The sequence below is a fragment of the Lissotriton helveticus genome, chromosome 3_1 (assembly GCF_964261635.1).
Source record: "Lissotriton helveticus chromosome 3_1, aLisHel1.1, whole genome shotgun sequence".
In the NCBI taxonomy this organism is placed as follows: domain Eukaryota; kingdom Metazoa; phylum Chordata; class Amphibia; order Caudata; family Salamandridae; genus Lissotriton; species Lissotriton helveticus.
In genome coordinates, this window is record NC_136061.1 from 1490853485 (window position 1) to 1490868175 (window position 14691).

Here is a 14691-nt window from a genome sequence, read left to right on the forward strand (position 1 = left end):
GTCTGTGAAACCATCGAAGAGCCAGAAGGAGGAGCCAACGCCTCCATATTCGCGCTGCCACTGACGGCCTCGGCAAGATTATCTCCAGAGTTTATCGGCTGAGATTCAGAATCGCCCAGTTGGTCGCCAGTAGTCTTCTCCTTCTCCTTATTCAATGTCTTATTTCCCTTTTTAAACATACCAGTTATTTTTTTAGGAGCAGTACCACTACAGGTCCCAGCATGCAATGGATCGGTTTCGGGCAGCTTGAGAGGAGTAGCGGGAATAGCCGGAATAGTCAAAGTACTGTCAACCTGCACGGATTCTAAATCGATATTTACAACTTTTAAGGCAGTTCCAGGATTACCTGGCTTACCGGTAATAGTTGCTGCAGCAGTCATTGCCCGTGTTTTTGGTTTGGGACCCATCACCGGTCCTCGTCTCCGTGACCGTCTCCCCAGCGCTCCTTCGCCTTTGGACTGCCCGTCAGTAACACCTGGTTTCGCCGAGGGAATCCGTGACCGACTCCCCAGCGCTCCTTCGCCTTTGGACTGTCCGCCAGTAACCTGGTTTCGAGGAATCCTGAGCCCAGCACAGCAGTCGTCCAGCGCCCAGCTGACTCCGCCTCAAAGACTGCCCCGAGGTACCGGCCGCCAAACGCCAAGCAATTTGCAAGTACCGGCGATATTTGTGAAGAAAATCCTGCCGCATGCTCGTGAAACTAGAGATGAAAGATCCGCCCAGAGCTCTCAAGCACCTCTGTCAGTGTCCGAGAAAGGAGAGCGAGCGCCGGACAACAGCTACAGGTGAGAGCGCCTTGCAGCAAGCACGGTTCTGCTGCTCACTCGGATGCGCACGCATCCGCCATCTTGATTCTCAGTAAGTAGTGGTGTTTCCAAGTTGCAGATAGTCTGATGCGTGGGGACATAAATAGTTTAAAAGCAGGATCCATTTTTTTTTTATAATTACAGTGGATGAAGAAAGTGGTTCTGAAATGCAGGGATGCAGTGTACTGGGGAGGAGCCAAGATGGCTGCCTGTACAGATGTGCCACCCGTAGCTCTGACAAACAAATGCATTAGGAACCCCCTTGGTCCCATCAACTGTAATCTGGGAGTGACTGGTGCTAGGGTGTGTAGCCCTCACCTCGGGCACAGATTGAGTAGAAGCTGCGATTTTATGGCAAAGGGTGCCAGCAGCGGGCGGTCATGCTTGCATTGGACGAACTCTGGAGCTTGGGACCCGGGCACATGGAGTGAGAGGCTCAGGGCGCTGCATGACTGCAACTGGCTTGGTGCCTGCACCAAAGCTAAAACAACGCTCCGGGGCCGGATGGCCAGCGTGACCTCTTCAGGAGGGGTGCTGGGCCGGACCAGTGCAGAGAGAGACCCGGCGAGGACTAGAGGTGAGCAGTGCGGCCTAGTGCCCCCGGGGGAGGTATCAGTGATACCATATGCTGGACCTGGAGACTGGCAGCCCAATGATATACAATGGAGAAAGAAGCGATACTCTTCCCCCCCCCCCACAACCCCCCACGTTTTAACAGCGTATACCCCAGTAGCGGTGCACATCCGGAGCGCACCTGACAGAGAGGATGCCTGGCTGGAGGCTAATGGTGAGGGTTGCTGCCTTGCGGACCGAGGGAGATAATCTTAAACCGCCAAGGGAGTCCGAGTGATATTCACAGAGGCTGAGGCACTTGTACCCTCCCCGCATGTGCCGACTTGCCCCGGTGATGCTCCGACGGTGCCCCCCTATTCCATATGCAATATGCAATGAATCCTTGATCCTGCTATATATTCTGAGGAACTCTGATTGGCTGACCATGGGGTGCAGAGTGTGAAATGGCGATCCTGGGGTGCTCAGATGGGGGACTAATGGAGCTGAGTCACTGGACAAGGATGCCACCTAAACCCAAGGGAGGCCCAGGAAAGGCCCTTAAAACTGGCCATCCAATTGAAAAGAGACTGGCCAGGATGACCCAGAGTTGGACTCCTAATGAGTAATCTGACATGGGGGAGGCTGTACCTCCCTCTAACCAAGGAATAAAGAACCTAAACTTGGAGGTAACAAACTCATCACGGAAATGATAGTTGGGGGGGGGGGGCTATTACAGTGGTGCTGTTGCCCCAAAACATGGACAAGATGTGAGAATGTGTAAAAGACCTAGGCACCAGGGCTGAGGAAACAGATGAGATACTAGGAATGTACATTAGCCAAGCAGCCAACCAAGAAAAACGTCTACAGATACAGGAAGCCAAGTCAGTAGATTTAGAAGATAGATCTCAACGCAACAATGTGCGCACCCTTGGCCTCCTGGAAGGAACAGAGTCCGCACCAGTGGAACAATTCCTGGAAACATGGTTGCCCACTGTCCTACCGAGGCTGGACGGCAAGGGAGCATGGTCAGTGGACAGAGCATGCAGAACCCCTGGTGGTAGGCCAAAAACTGGTGCACTACTATGTATGTTGGTCGCAAGGATGTTGAAATACAAGGACAAGCTGGGTATACTGATGGTGGCTATCCAGCAAGGCAATGTAGAATTCAATGGGAACAGGATTTCCCTTTATCCTGACTACGGCATGTCAACTCAGAAAAGACAGAGACTGTGCATGGAAGTAAAAGGGAAGCTCAGAGAGAACATGGATTGCCTTGTGCACTGTTGCCCCCGGCGCGCCTCCGTGTGGATGTGTAGAGGAAGCGACACTTCTTCGATCATGCTGAAGACGCTATACAGTTTATAGAGAATGATTGGTTGGCATGATAACAGAACGCGTTCCCTCCTACACACATGGGTGGGATAACACTTTCTTAGAATGTTAAAGGGATACAGCACACCATTAAGCAGCAGAGAATATGGTCATACTTGTGAAAGCATCAGATACGGCTAATGATGCTGCAGCAGCTTCATCTGCTGCTGCAGGAACACCAAAATATACATGCTATGTAGGGGGCAGGTTGTGGTATTACAGCTTCACTTCTTCAGCACTTGAGGTGCTGCTGAGGGTAGGTGCTGGTGTCCCACTTAAAGTGGAGGCTGAACTGAAGGCAGTGGCTATATATAGTTGGGGAGATCTGTGGAAAACCTAAAATACTACTAAACACATACGATCCTAAAATAAACACTCTGGATTTTTTGTGATGGAGTGCTGAACATGCTGTCGCTAAAAACACATAATGATATTATATGGATGGGTAATTGTAACTGTGTACTAGATAGAATTTTGGGCAGCTATATGACCACTGCCAGGACATTAGGTAGGTCATCTAAAGCACTGTTGATTTATTAGAGCTATGGAGGGCCCAGCATGGGCAGACAAAGGGTTATTCCTCTACTCCCCACCGCATGGGAATTTTTAAGGAATTGATTATATGTTCATTCACTCTGAACAGATTTGCACAGAGTTTTGGAAGACCCAGTACCTGGACCTTTCACTATCGGACCATATCCCACTAGTGGTGGAGCTGCAGGGCTGGGCCTAACTAGCACCGGTGCGCCAGTGGCACTTCCAGCCCAGAGCACTCCTTGATCAGGTGTTCCTGGAAAAAATTAGGGAAGCAGGAATACTTTACCATAATAAAGGAATGGTGTAATCTGCTGGAGTACCTTGGGAAGCCTTTAAGGTGACTATACTGGGGAAGTGTATGACCACAACATAATGGGGGCAGGAAGTCCTTGGCTTACACAGTCATGAGACTGGAACAACAGATGGCGGACATTTTCAGACAGGCTGGGAACATAACACTGGGAACATCTGGGAACATAACACTGGGAACATCTGGGAACATAACACTGTTTACAAGAGGAGTTGGATGAAGCTCACCCCGTTCTGGGAAAGCATGATTATAAAAAATACTCAGAAACACAACACGAACAGGGAGATCAGTCTGCCCGATTACTAACGTTGTTAGTTAACTTGGAGAGTGGAGAGAACGCTGAAGTATCTCTTAAGGACGGGCACAGAGCGAACGTGGCGTCCCGGGAATGTATTCTGAACTGGTTTGTGGAATTCTGTGCGGCGTGTTATGTGCAACAGGGCCACCATGATGAGGCGGGTATGACTGCCTTATTGGATGAGGCATTGCTACCCAGGGTGGGCGAGGATACCAGGGATTTACTGAATACACCTCTGGAAGAAGCAGATATAGGGAGGGCCATTAAGCACATGAATTCAGGAAATCGTCTGGTAGTGATGGGCTCTGTGTTGAGTTTTATCAGACTCATGGCGATCTATTGTGGGCACCTTTACTAGCCATGTACATGAAAGCATTTTTGTCGGAGATATTGTGGCATTAGGTAGGCCAATATTGTAGTCCTACCTAAACCACGTAGAGATGCCAACAATTGAGAATCCTACGGCCCCCTCTCAATGATCAAGGTAGATGCTATGATCCTGGAGAAAATACTGTCTCAAAGACTGGTGAAAGCGTGAGGAGGATTATACAAACGAATCAGGTGGGATGTGTGGGGGGCTGTACCACCACCACTAATATATGGAAGGAGTTTTATTTTATGGAACATGCCACTAAAGCGGAGGAACCCTGCTCTACTGCCAGCTTGGATGTCCATAAGGCCTTCGATATGGTTGACTGGAGGTTTATGTTCTGTACGGTTCAACGCTACAATCTGGGTCTGGACTACTTGAGGTGGGTGAAGCTCCTTAACACCACCAGCAGAGCGAGAGTGTAAGTGGCACACAGAGTATCAGACGGCTGCTCGGTGGGGAGGGGGACCCATCTCACCACTGATATTTGCTTTAGTCATCAAACTGCTGGCTCAAATTATATGTGCCAGACATCAGGACGCTGGCATTCTATTGGTGGGCAAATGGGAAGTCTTCTCCTTATATGCTGACGACATTCTATTGACCCAGAGGAACCCGTTAATTTCATGGCGAGCGTTATATGGTAGACTAGCTGAGGTGGGGGTACATTCTTGGTTCTGACTGAATGCTGACAAATCTGTACTCTACCCCATACAGGTGAATTTGGTTGCAGACGCAAACCTACTTAATATTAAGGTTCAGGCGACACTGGTTAAGTATGTGGGAGTGTATCTGAGCTCTGATATGACTGAGATCTATGACTCTAATGTGGGAGCCTTGTTGGAGGGCCTAGAGTGGAGTGTACGTAAATGGTTATGATCCCCAATGTCCCTTATGGGGCGCATAGCTGTCATTATGATGATTATGCCACCATAAGTACTATATATGTCACAAAACATTTCAATGTACATTCGGTAGCCCTGCTTCTGCCGGATGGATGAGCTACTCAAATTACTTTATTGGGAGCATGGAAGGACACAAATCATCTTGAAGTACCGAGCCATCCCAAGGGATTGTGGAGAGCTGCAAGCATTAAACTTCAGGACTTGTTATTGGGCAGCTCATCTCCAATATACCCTGCCATGGTTTAAGGAGGGGGGCACTGACCCAGTAGCTGTAGTACTGATGCGTTTGGTCCGACCTCGAGATCTTCTGGCGCTACACTTAGTTTCCTGTAAGGAAAGGGCAGCTCTGCTGATGCAAGTTAAAACTTTGTTAAAATTATGGGGGCAGATGTTGAGGAGAGAAGGGGAGGAGTACATATATATGCAACAGTTGGTCCCCTGGTATACTGGGCTTAGCCCTTAACTGCACCTATTCTTCAGGCGCAGAGGTGAAGGAGGTGCCCTTTTACTCTGGGTTACCTATACAAGGATGGCCAGATGATGTTGTATGCAGACTTTTGCACTAGATGGGGTATTGCAGGTGGATGCTTTCTAGTGTATACAGGCCTAGAAGCGGCTTTCTGTAAAGCTTGGGTGGGGTTTCCACAAGAGCCAGAAACGCACATCTTAAAAAGACGCTGCAAGATATTGGAGGGAGAGCTAAATTTATAACACAGATATACCCCTTTTTGTTGCCACCTACAGATACCCACATCACAACCCTAAAATTACAATGGGAAAATGATTTACATGTGGAGATTAGTGAGAGGGACTGGGCATCCATATTAGGTAATTGTAGAAAAGTAACATGCAATGGAAGCTTGAAACTGATACATTACACGTGTGTCCACAGGGACTCTGTTACACTACAATGGTTGCACAGGCTAGACTTAAGATAGCACTGCCCCAAGTGCAGAGCATCTATAGGAACATACTTACATATGTGCTGGGCATGCCCTGGTGTTGAAAGTTTTTGAGGTGAAGTTGTTGAGGGGCTGGAGTAACTGACTGAACTAGCTCTATCCCCCCAATCCATTTATGCTTATTGGGCCTGGTGACTCAGGCTAATCATATTAAAAATATGGAAAAGGTGCTGAAGCTGGGAGTGCCCATAACCAAAAATGCATAGCATTGAGGTGGATGACCAATCAGCTTTCCACCCAGAAACAAAGGCTGTGGGAATTTGAGAGATGTGTGCGAGCTGAATGTGGGGTGCGACATTGATTGGTGTAAAATGGGGTAGGTCAAGGGGGTAGAATAGAGTGGGATTTGGTGGAAGTCCCCTTAAAACAGGAAATGGAGGATCCGGTTATGGAACATGAGTGAACATGGTACTAAGAAGGTGTTACATGGCTCAAAATGGATCTGCTATGTTCCCTACAATGTCTGTATGACATATCTGTACCTTTGACAAAACACATTATTGTAGCATGCTTTTCTCTTTCTCTGGGGAGGTGGCACTGGACCTTTTGCTGAATTGTGATGTTCATTGACTGTTAAAATCAATAAAAGAAATATAAAAAGAAAAAAAGAAATGCAGCGTACCATATGACATAATTGATTTCACACTCTGTGTTTCTCATTTTTAGGGAGTGGTGGAATTTGCTTTGTGTTTGCTGTTTGCCAAACTGGTCAGTTATACCTTCCTCTACTGGCTACCACTTTATATTGCAAATGTTGGTAAGTTCACTTGAATGAAGGGTTCTGTCTTTGTTGGAGGTAAATTCTGTTGAAGTAGAGTTTTAATACCTGATGTGATGAATCACCGGTGCACCGTAATTAAGCTCTTCTGAGAAGAAATATTTAGGTTGCACAGCTATCTTAGATAGTGCATTCCATTTATTTAGATCTCAGTCAGTGTTTTCAATCTGGAGTTTAACATAGAGTTCACTAAATCGTCAATTGAAAAGCTAATATATGAAACTGTGTCTTTGAGTCTGTGAGAACTCTGTTCTGGCACTATGCAATGGACTATTTTTTTAGGCTTACCAAGGAGGTGGCTGGTAGTGACAGCATTGGACATTGAAGGGCCGAATAGTCCTGGAGCTGGGTGCTGCACTCAGTTGTGCTGTCTCCCTCGATTACAAAAGCAACAGCATGCAAAGCATGACAAACATGATCACTTGGCCATAAAGCTGGGTCTCAAATCATCCTTGTAGGAAGTGTGACCATGGTGCTTCCCAGTATAAAGGCCAGTGAGAAGGATAATAAATCTCTGTTTGAGGCATATGAGCTGTAGATTGTACACTATGCATAGATTGCCATCTGGTGTTGGGCTTGGATGCTTGCACTTTGTTGTTCTCTTGGAAGAGTCTTTTGTAGTCACAAGATAGGCGACCCCTCCCTTGGACGATAGTGCACATGGGCATCGACTCCATCCTTAGATTGTTTTTTTTCACCATCGGATTCGGATGTAACTTTTGCGTTCCGGTGTCGTATTTCCAAACCTTTTCGACGCCAAAAATGATCTACAACTCAACGGTATTATTTTCAATTGCGTAATCTTCGACGCACATCTCAACTACTCGATTCCGGGCGTCGACGCGGGCCGCTGGGCCTATCGATGCCATTCGGGCCTGGAGCTCATGGAAAGGACTCCATTCAAAAAATGCCCCCAGCGTGGAGCGAAATTCCCACACAGTGACCATCCCAAGGTCTGTAACCTGTGTCTCTCGCCCGAGCACAATGAGAACAATTGCTAGGCCTGCGCCCTTTTTCGATCCAAGAAAACCATCCGTGATCGTCGGGCCAGACGACACATCATGGTGCACTCCGGCACAGGTAGACATCTTCGACGAAGGCCCCGATGTCCCGGAGGAGGTATCTGAGGACCTGGAAATCCAAAGCAGACGACTCAGGCTCAGACGACCACATCACTCCTGGTCAACGAGTGAGTACAACTGCCCCTACCCCATCACCACCCATAAAAAAGATGGCCCTGGTCTAGACTTTACCTGCTGGCCCATTGGCGACCGAAAACAACCTTCAGAGGCTCCACCCTGGGGCCCGGTCAAAAGATAAAGGACAAACCTTCCGGTAGCTCGGAACCGAGCAAACCGCATATCAGTGTCCTGCAGGTGCCTTCGGCACCGTAGACGGGAGAGCAGCCCCCTCCCAAAAAGAAGTTGGTACTGACCACCTCCACGCTGAAACACTTGGATCCGAAACCAACATTTTCGGAACTGAAAAAGATTTCGGCTCCATAGTCCAGCTAAAGGACCCCAAACCACGTCCTAAGGCCTCGGGGCAGAAATCCAAACCCCGCTCGGATCCGAAAAAGTCGGTACCGAAAGTGGTCACTGAAGGAGATGAACTTTTTCGACGGGATCCTGTCGATCCCAAGCAGAAAAAACTCTATATAGACCCCAAAACAAGACATGTGGCTACTATTCCACACAACAAGAGGAAGCTGGACACAACAGACACTCCTGCAGTGCCTGTAAAGAAAAAACACTGTGCCACTTCACCTATAAGACCCTCTTCTCCTGTTATTCCTCCTCAGCCTGTTCTTCCTCCTAAGCCTGTCTCTCCTCCACAGTCTCCAAACCTCCCACCTCATTCACCACCACCACAACAGGATGATGATGATGATGATAATAATTTAGGGGGTGGGGAGGTAACAATGACCCTTTCACTCACCTTGATGATGACACGGACACACCACAGGATGATTGGGGCGATTATGATGACCCAATAGATTTCCCAGACCTCCCTGATCCCCACCATATCCAACAAAACCATCTCCCCCAGATGACAATATTGGTTTAGGTCAGCTTGTAAATAGAGCTGCTGTCTACCATGGTGTTCACATGCATTCAGACCCTGCAGACGAGGACTTCCTTCTAGACACCTTCGAACAGTCACAAAAAACTGTCCAAACCCTGCCTATGCTAAAAGGGGTCATTAAACATGCCCCCGACATATTCAAAGACCCGGTGAGGGCTAGAATTCTCAATCTCAGGATTGACAAAAAATATAAACCTGCCCCAGATGATACCAACTACATCAAAGGGCAGCTACCCTTAGACTCACTAGTGGTAACTAAGGCTATGAAGCGTGCCAACTCTCAAACCTCGGTGACGCACCACCTCCGGATTAGGAATAGAAGTTGTTAGATGCCTCTGGCAAGAGTTGCTGCCCAATCAGCTAATCACTGGCGCAAAGCCAACACCCGAGCATTACTTGCTAGGTATGATAGGGCTCATTGCGACCGACTAGAAACCCTATTACAACATTTATCTGATCAATACAAAACACAGGCAAATGATTTAATTCAAGGGGCAAATTAATAACCAACGCATCAATCAAGTGTGCCCTTGATGCAGCAGACACAGCCTCTAGGTCCATTAACACTAGTGTGCTACTCAGACGATATGCCTGGTTACGCATTTCAGGCTTTAAACAGGAGGTAAAACAACTATCCGCAACCAGATGTTCAATCAGGAACAACTTTTTGAACCAGCTGTGGACACAACTCTGGAGAAGATGAAAAAGGACACAGAGACTGCTAAATCCATGGGAGCATTACAGTATCCATCCACACATGGGTCCTTTAGTCGCTCCTTCTATGGAGGAGCATCTAAAAACATTGCAACAGACACCGCCTCCTCTTCCTACAAAAACATCACACAAACATCCCCCAACAGAGGAGGATATAGGGAACATAACAAGAAAGGGAGAGACCCAGGCAACGACAACACTTGCGCCTCCCCCACTAATAAACAGTGACTTCCCACCATTCCTCTCCGGTCGGAGGAAGACTCTCGCAGTTCCTACCTGTCTGGAATCTCTTCACAACAGACAAGTGGGTAGGGCAAATTATCCAGTATGGTTACTGCCTGGAACTTACAACAACCCCGCCCACCATACCACCCAAACAGCGAACAATGTCCACAGAACACCTCACGCTCTTAAAACAAGAGGTTCTCTCATTGCTTCGAAATCATGCAATAGAACCAGTTCCCTTACAGCATCAAGGAACAGGGGTTTATTTGTTGTATTTCCTAATACCCAAAAAGGACGGCACTCTAAGGCCAATACTCGACCTCAGACCTCAATCTCTATATACAGTCAGATCATGTTCATATGATCACTCTCCAACAGGGCCTCCCACTCCTGCAACAAGGCGACTTCCTTGCCACACTAAATCTCAAGGATGCCTTCTTCCACATACCCATACGTCCTGCTCACAGGAAGTATCGAAGGTTCATAGTGGACGGACAACACTATCAGTTCAAAGTTCTTCCATTCGGGGTGACCACCGTACCTAGAGTGTTCACAAAGTGCCTTGCGGTGGTGGCAGCACCCTTAAGAAGACAACAAATCCATGTCTTTCCATATCTCGACGACTGGCTAATAAAAGCCAAGTCACTCTCCCAGTGTGTTCATCACACTCATCAAACCATCCAGCTGCTACACAACTTGGGATTCACATTAAACTACCCCAAGTCAAACCTTCAGCCCTCCCACATACATCTGTATCTAGGGGCCACAGTAGACCCCTCCAGAGCTCTGGCATATCCCAATCCAGCCAGGATAGCCAGTATGCAAACACTAATCAGCAGATTTCGACCACAGCATTCCCTCCCAGCAAGGGTATTCATGCAGCTCATAGGAATGATGGCCTCTTGCATCTTTATCGTACCTCATGCTAGACTACAGATGTGCCCCTTACAGGAATGCCTAGCACGTCAGTGGAACCAAGCTCAAGGACAACTTATTGTTGTCTTTGAGCTTGTGTTGGTGGACGGTCGCACATATTGCTCTCTGCTGTGGTGGAACACACAAAACCTGTCCAAAGGGTGGCCGTTCCTAGAGCCGGTTCCACAAATAGTGCTAACAGCAGACTCATCACTCACCGGCTGGGGAGCCCATCTCTCCAACCACACAATTCAAGGCAAATGGACTACTCAACAGAAAGTGCTCCACATCAATCACCTAGAATTACTAGCAATATTTCAAGCATTAAAGTAATTCCAAGTGCACCTACAGTACAAGACTGTCGTAGTTCGGACGAACAAATTGACAGCCATATATTACATTTAAAAACAAGAAGGCACACATTCTTTGCAGCTGTCCCAGCACGCACAAAACATCTGGAGATGGGTCATTCCACAAAACATATACCTTCTAGCAGAACATCTTCCAGGCGTTCAGAATCAGATTGCGGATCTGCTAAGTCAACAGACACCGCAGATACATGAATTGGAACTTCATCCCCAAGTTCTTCAACCATTTTTCCAAAGGTGGGGTCAACCAGACATAGATCTGTTCGCCACACAAGCAAATGCAAAATGCCTAACCTTCTCCGCCAGGTTTCCACACCCGTTATCCAAAGGCAATGTGATATGGATGAACTGGTCAGGCCGATTTGTGTACGCTTTTCCGCCACTCCCACTGATTTCCCTAGTAGTACGCAAGCTCAAACAATAGTCTCTCAAAATGATCTTGGTGGCCCAGGACGTTGTTCTCTTTCAGGAAGTGGGTCAGTTGTCTGTTGGTGGCCTTCTCAATGACTTTTGCCAATGAGATTAACCTAGTAGAGCGTAGATTATCACCGGGGCCTGAGAGGTTGCCAATGCCCAAGCCAAAGGTGGAAAGTTGTCTTGTACAACCAAATCTAAGGAAATTACCTCCTCACAACAGAGGACACTTGAATTAAGTGAAAGCATAGAACAAGCTCATAATTCGGTTCCTCTTAAGCCTACAACATTGGTGATGGACCACTGCCCTTCTGCTGCTCCAGCTGTAAAGAGGGATAGAACAACTGGTGAAAAGATGCTTACAGAAAGGAAGCAGCCTAGCCGAGTCGACAGAACCAATAGCCGCCTTCTTACCTGGATACACTCATTACAGTCCGCATTAGCCCCTAATGCACAACACTCACCCATACACTGATCCCGGACACTGAGGGAACTGCTGGCCTGCTCTCAGCTCCCCTGTTCTTTGAACAGTAACGTTCTGAACTTAATACCATACTAGATGATGAACTTAAGCCATTGTTGGAATGGCTGGTCAACATCGAGAACAGCCTGGACACAGTTTAGACCTGCGTACTGCGTGCAATGAGGTTGAAGATAGTGGCAGTGCACCCCATGTCTACTCCGCGAAACATAGGTCCTCTACACCCAAGACTAAATTTACCCTCATGGGATGGATTAACTAATGTAGCCCCAACCGAGCAGTTCCGCAGATTAATCCAGCCTTCTAAACAAATCATCGTAGGGGATATAGTTACCGCAACTAAAAAAGCACTACACAAATGGAACCAGAATTCCCCATTGATTGAGGGACAAGGTCGGAATCGTCTACCACCTGCTATCGTACCCAAAACCGCCCGCATGTTGTAGGGCACTTTCCCTGCATGGATCAACTAGACTTGTCACCTACAGTATGGCCATATATAGTGGTCCAAGGCGGTATGCCCCCACTGAGGGAATCCCAAAGTGAAACATGGGGGAACTGAGGAACAAATGTAGGGACTGTTAACTAAACATTTTAATTCAGCAAGATTTAAGGACATTTTTATGGTACTGAGGGTTGGGTGGCTTGATCACCAGAACAAAGATATTGAGGGTGACTGTATTGTTATTAATTTTGACAGACCCCAGAGCGTGCGTAATATGTTAAAACTGCAGGAGGATTGTGGTGGTCCTAATTCCAAAATCTGTCACCTCCCTCTGGGTTACTTCTGCAGACCAGTAGTATGAGGAAGCCTTTATTCCACACAGTAAAATGTTCTCTATTTTAGAAGGCCTTGATAGACTAGACTGACTGAGATCTAACCCAATAGATGAGGGTGGGCCCACATTTTATTTCAACTGAGTCATTCCCTGTAGTTGCACCAACCAAGAGCACATGCAATGATAACTAAACATTACAAATCCTGAGTTGGAATGTTGCGGTACTCCACTCTAAACTACTGAGCTCGGAATGACTTACCTTTATTAGCCAGTTTGATGTTTTAATGTTTCAAGAGACCTGGACTACCCACAATATATTTGTTGATGGTTTTGCTTGCTATTATAATTTAGCAATCACCTCGAAATCAGGCCGTGCAGTAGGAGGGCTAGCTATCGGGGTGAATATCAAAACAGGAGGCTGTGTGAAGGCCTTAGAGCCGTTCAATAACCACACCCAGGCAGTGAGGTGCCAGAGAGGCCCCACTATAAATGTATTCAACTTTTATAATAATGATTTTACAAATGTACCAAATACTAATTTTCCAATTTTGTTTGAATACATTTTGTTCCTACAGAGTGCAGTAGTAGATAGCAGCCAATTGACTGTTTTTTGTTCCGGCTGTGATTTTAATGCTAGTTTGAGTTCAGCATGCACCCATTCCTATTCCCCGAATACTACTGTCTGTATCAGTACTCCTTGTGTACAGAACAGATCCGGCATTAAGGAACTTGAGCTGGCATAATTTTTGGCCACTTGTGATTTAACAACGTTATGGATTTGATAGGTAACTGCTCAGAAGGACTACCTACCTTCAAGGGCCGAGGCTTCATGTCTACAATTAACTATCTTTTTGTATCCCCAAATCTGCTGCTAACAGTAAAAGTGGTTGCATCTGGTTTTGGAGATCACAGCCCAATTGAGGTTGTGTTCTCCCTGGCCCCCCAGACCACACTATGATGGAACTTGTCGCAAGTAGCCTTGAACCCTCATCTGATGCCTGCCACTCTATTCCAGAAAGTTACTAAAGAATTTCCCAGTGATTATGGCATACCTTAGCGAAGAGCATACGGCTCATCCAGTTATTACAGCCTTTGAACAACTCTGCTCCCTCATTTAAAAAGAGCATATGAAACCTATAAAAGCCCACAGCAGTAAACCAAAGAAGTGTAGCCAGGAATGCTCTGATACCAACAGCCAATTACGTCATGCTCCTAAAGCCTCCCCCAGGAATATGTAGAAGGTAACCGTTGTCAGAAAAAAGGAAGTTCTAGACCAGCAATGGGATTCCTTGGCCATGACTGCCAAGAATAAGAATAGCATACATTTTTGAGCAGCAGTAAAAGAAATCAAACAATTTAAGTAGGCAGAGGGAAAAATTAACTGTAACATAACGAGTGAGGCCTGGGAATAGCACTTCTCAAACATCTACGTGCTAGTCTCCACCGATTCGGAATATACGCCACCCACAAATATTACCCCAATAGAATTAACTCTGTGGGAATTCGAGGAGGCAATAAATCAGAGTATCGGGGAAAGGCCCAAGGTCCCAATGGAGTACTGATTGGTCTTTTTAAACAAAACCCAGGCGTTTGGACCCGCTGCTATTGAATTTTTAATGGTTTAGGATACTCTACTGTTCCAAGTACATGGTCAACCTCAATAATAGTACCAATCTTTAAAAAGGGAAATCACTCAGAGCCAAGCTGTTACAGGCCAACCTCAATAATTGACACTACACTAAATGTTCTGGGAAAGGCCCTTTGCAATTAGATTAAAGAATGGGCAACTGAGAAAGCTATGTTTTACCAATGTCAGTAAGG

At 46.8% G+C, this 14691-nt stretch overlaps 1 protein-coding gene across 3 annotated transcripts in view; it reads left to right on the forward strand.

Annotated features, from left to right (window-relative positions):
- Window positions 1-14691, forward strand: part of SLC37A2 (solute carrier family 37 member 2) — a 928549-nt gene that overhangs the window by 586522 nt on the left and 327336 nt on the right. For all 3 annotated transcript variants that reach the window (XM_078682149.1, XM_078682150.1, XM_078682148.1), the window contains one exon: window positions 6778-6868. In XM_078682149.1, coding sequence (XP_078538275.1) covers window positions 6778-6868 — 91 coding nt within the window. The remainder of the gene's footprint in view (window positions 1-6777; window positions 6869-14691) is intronic.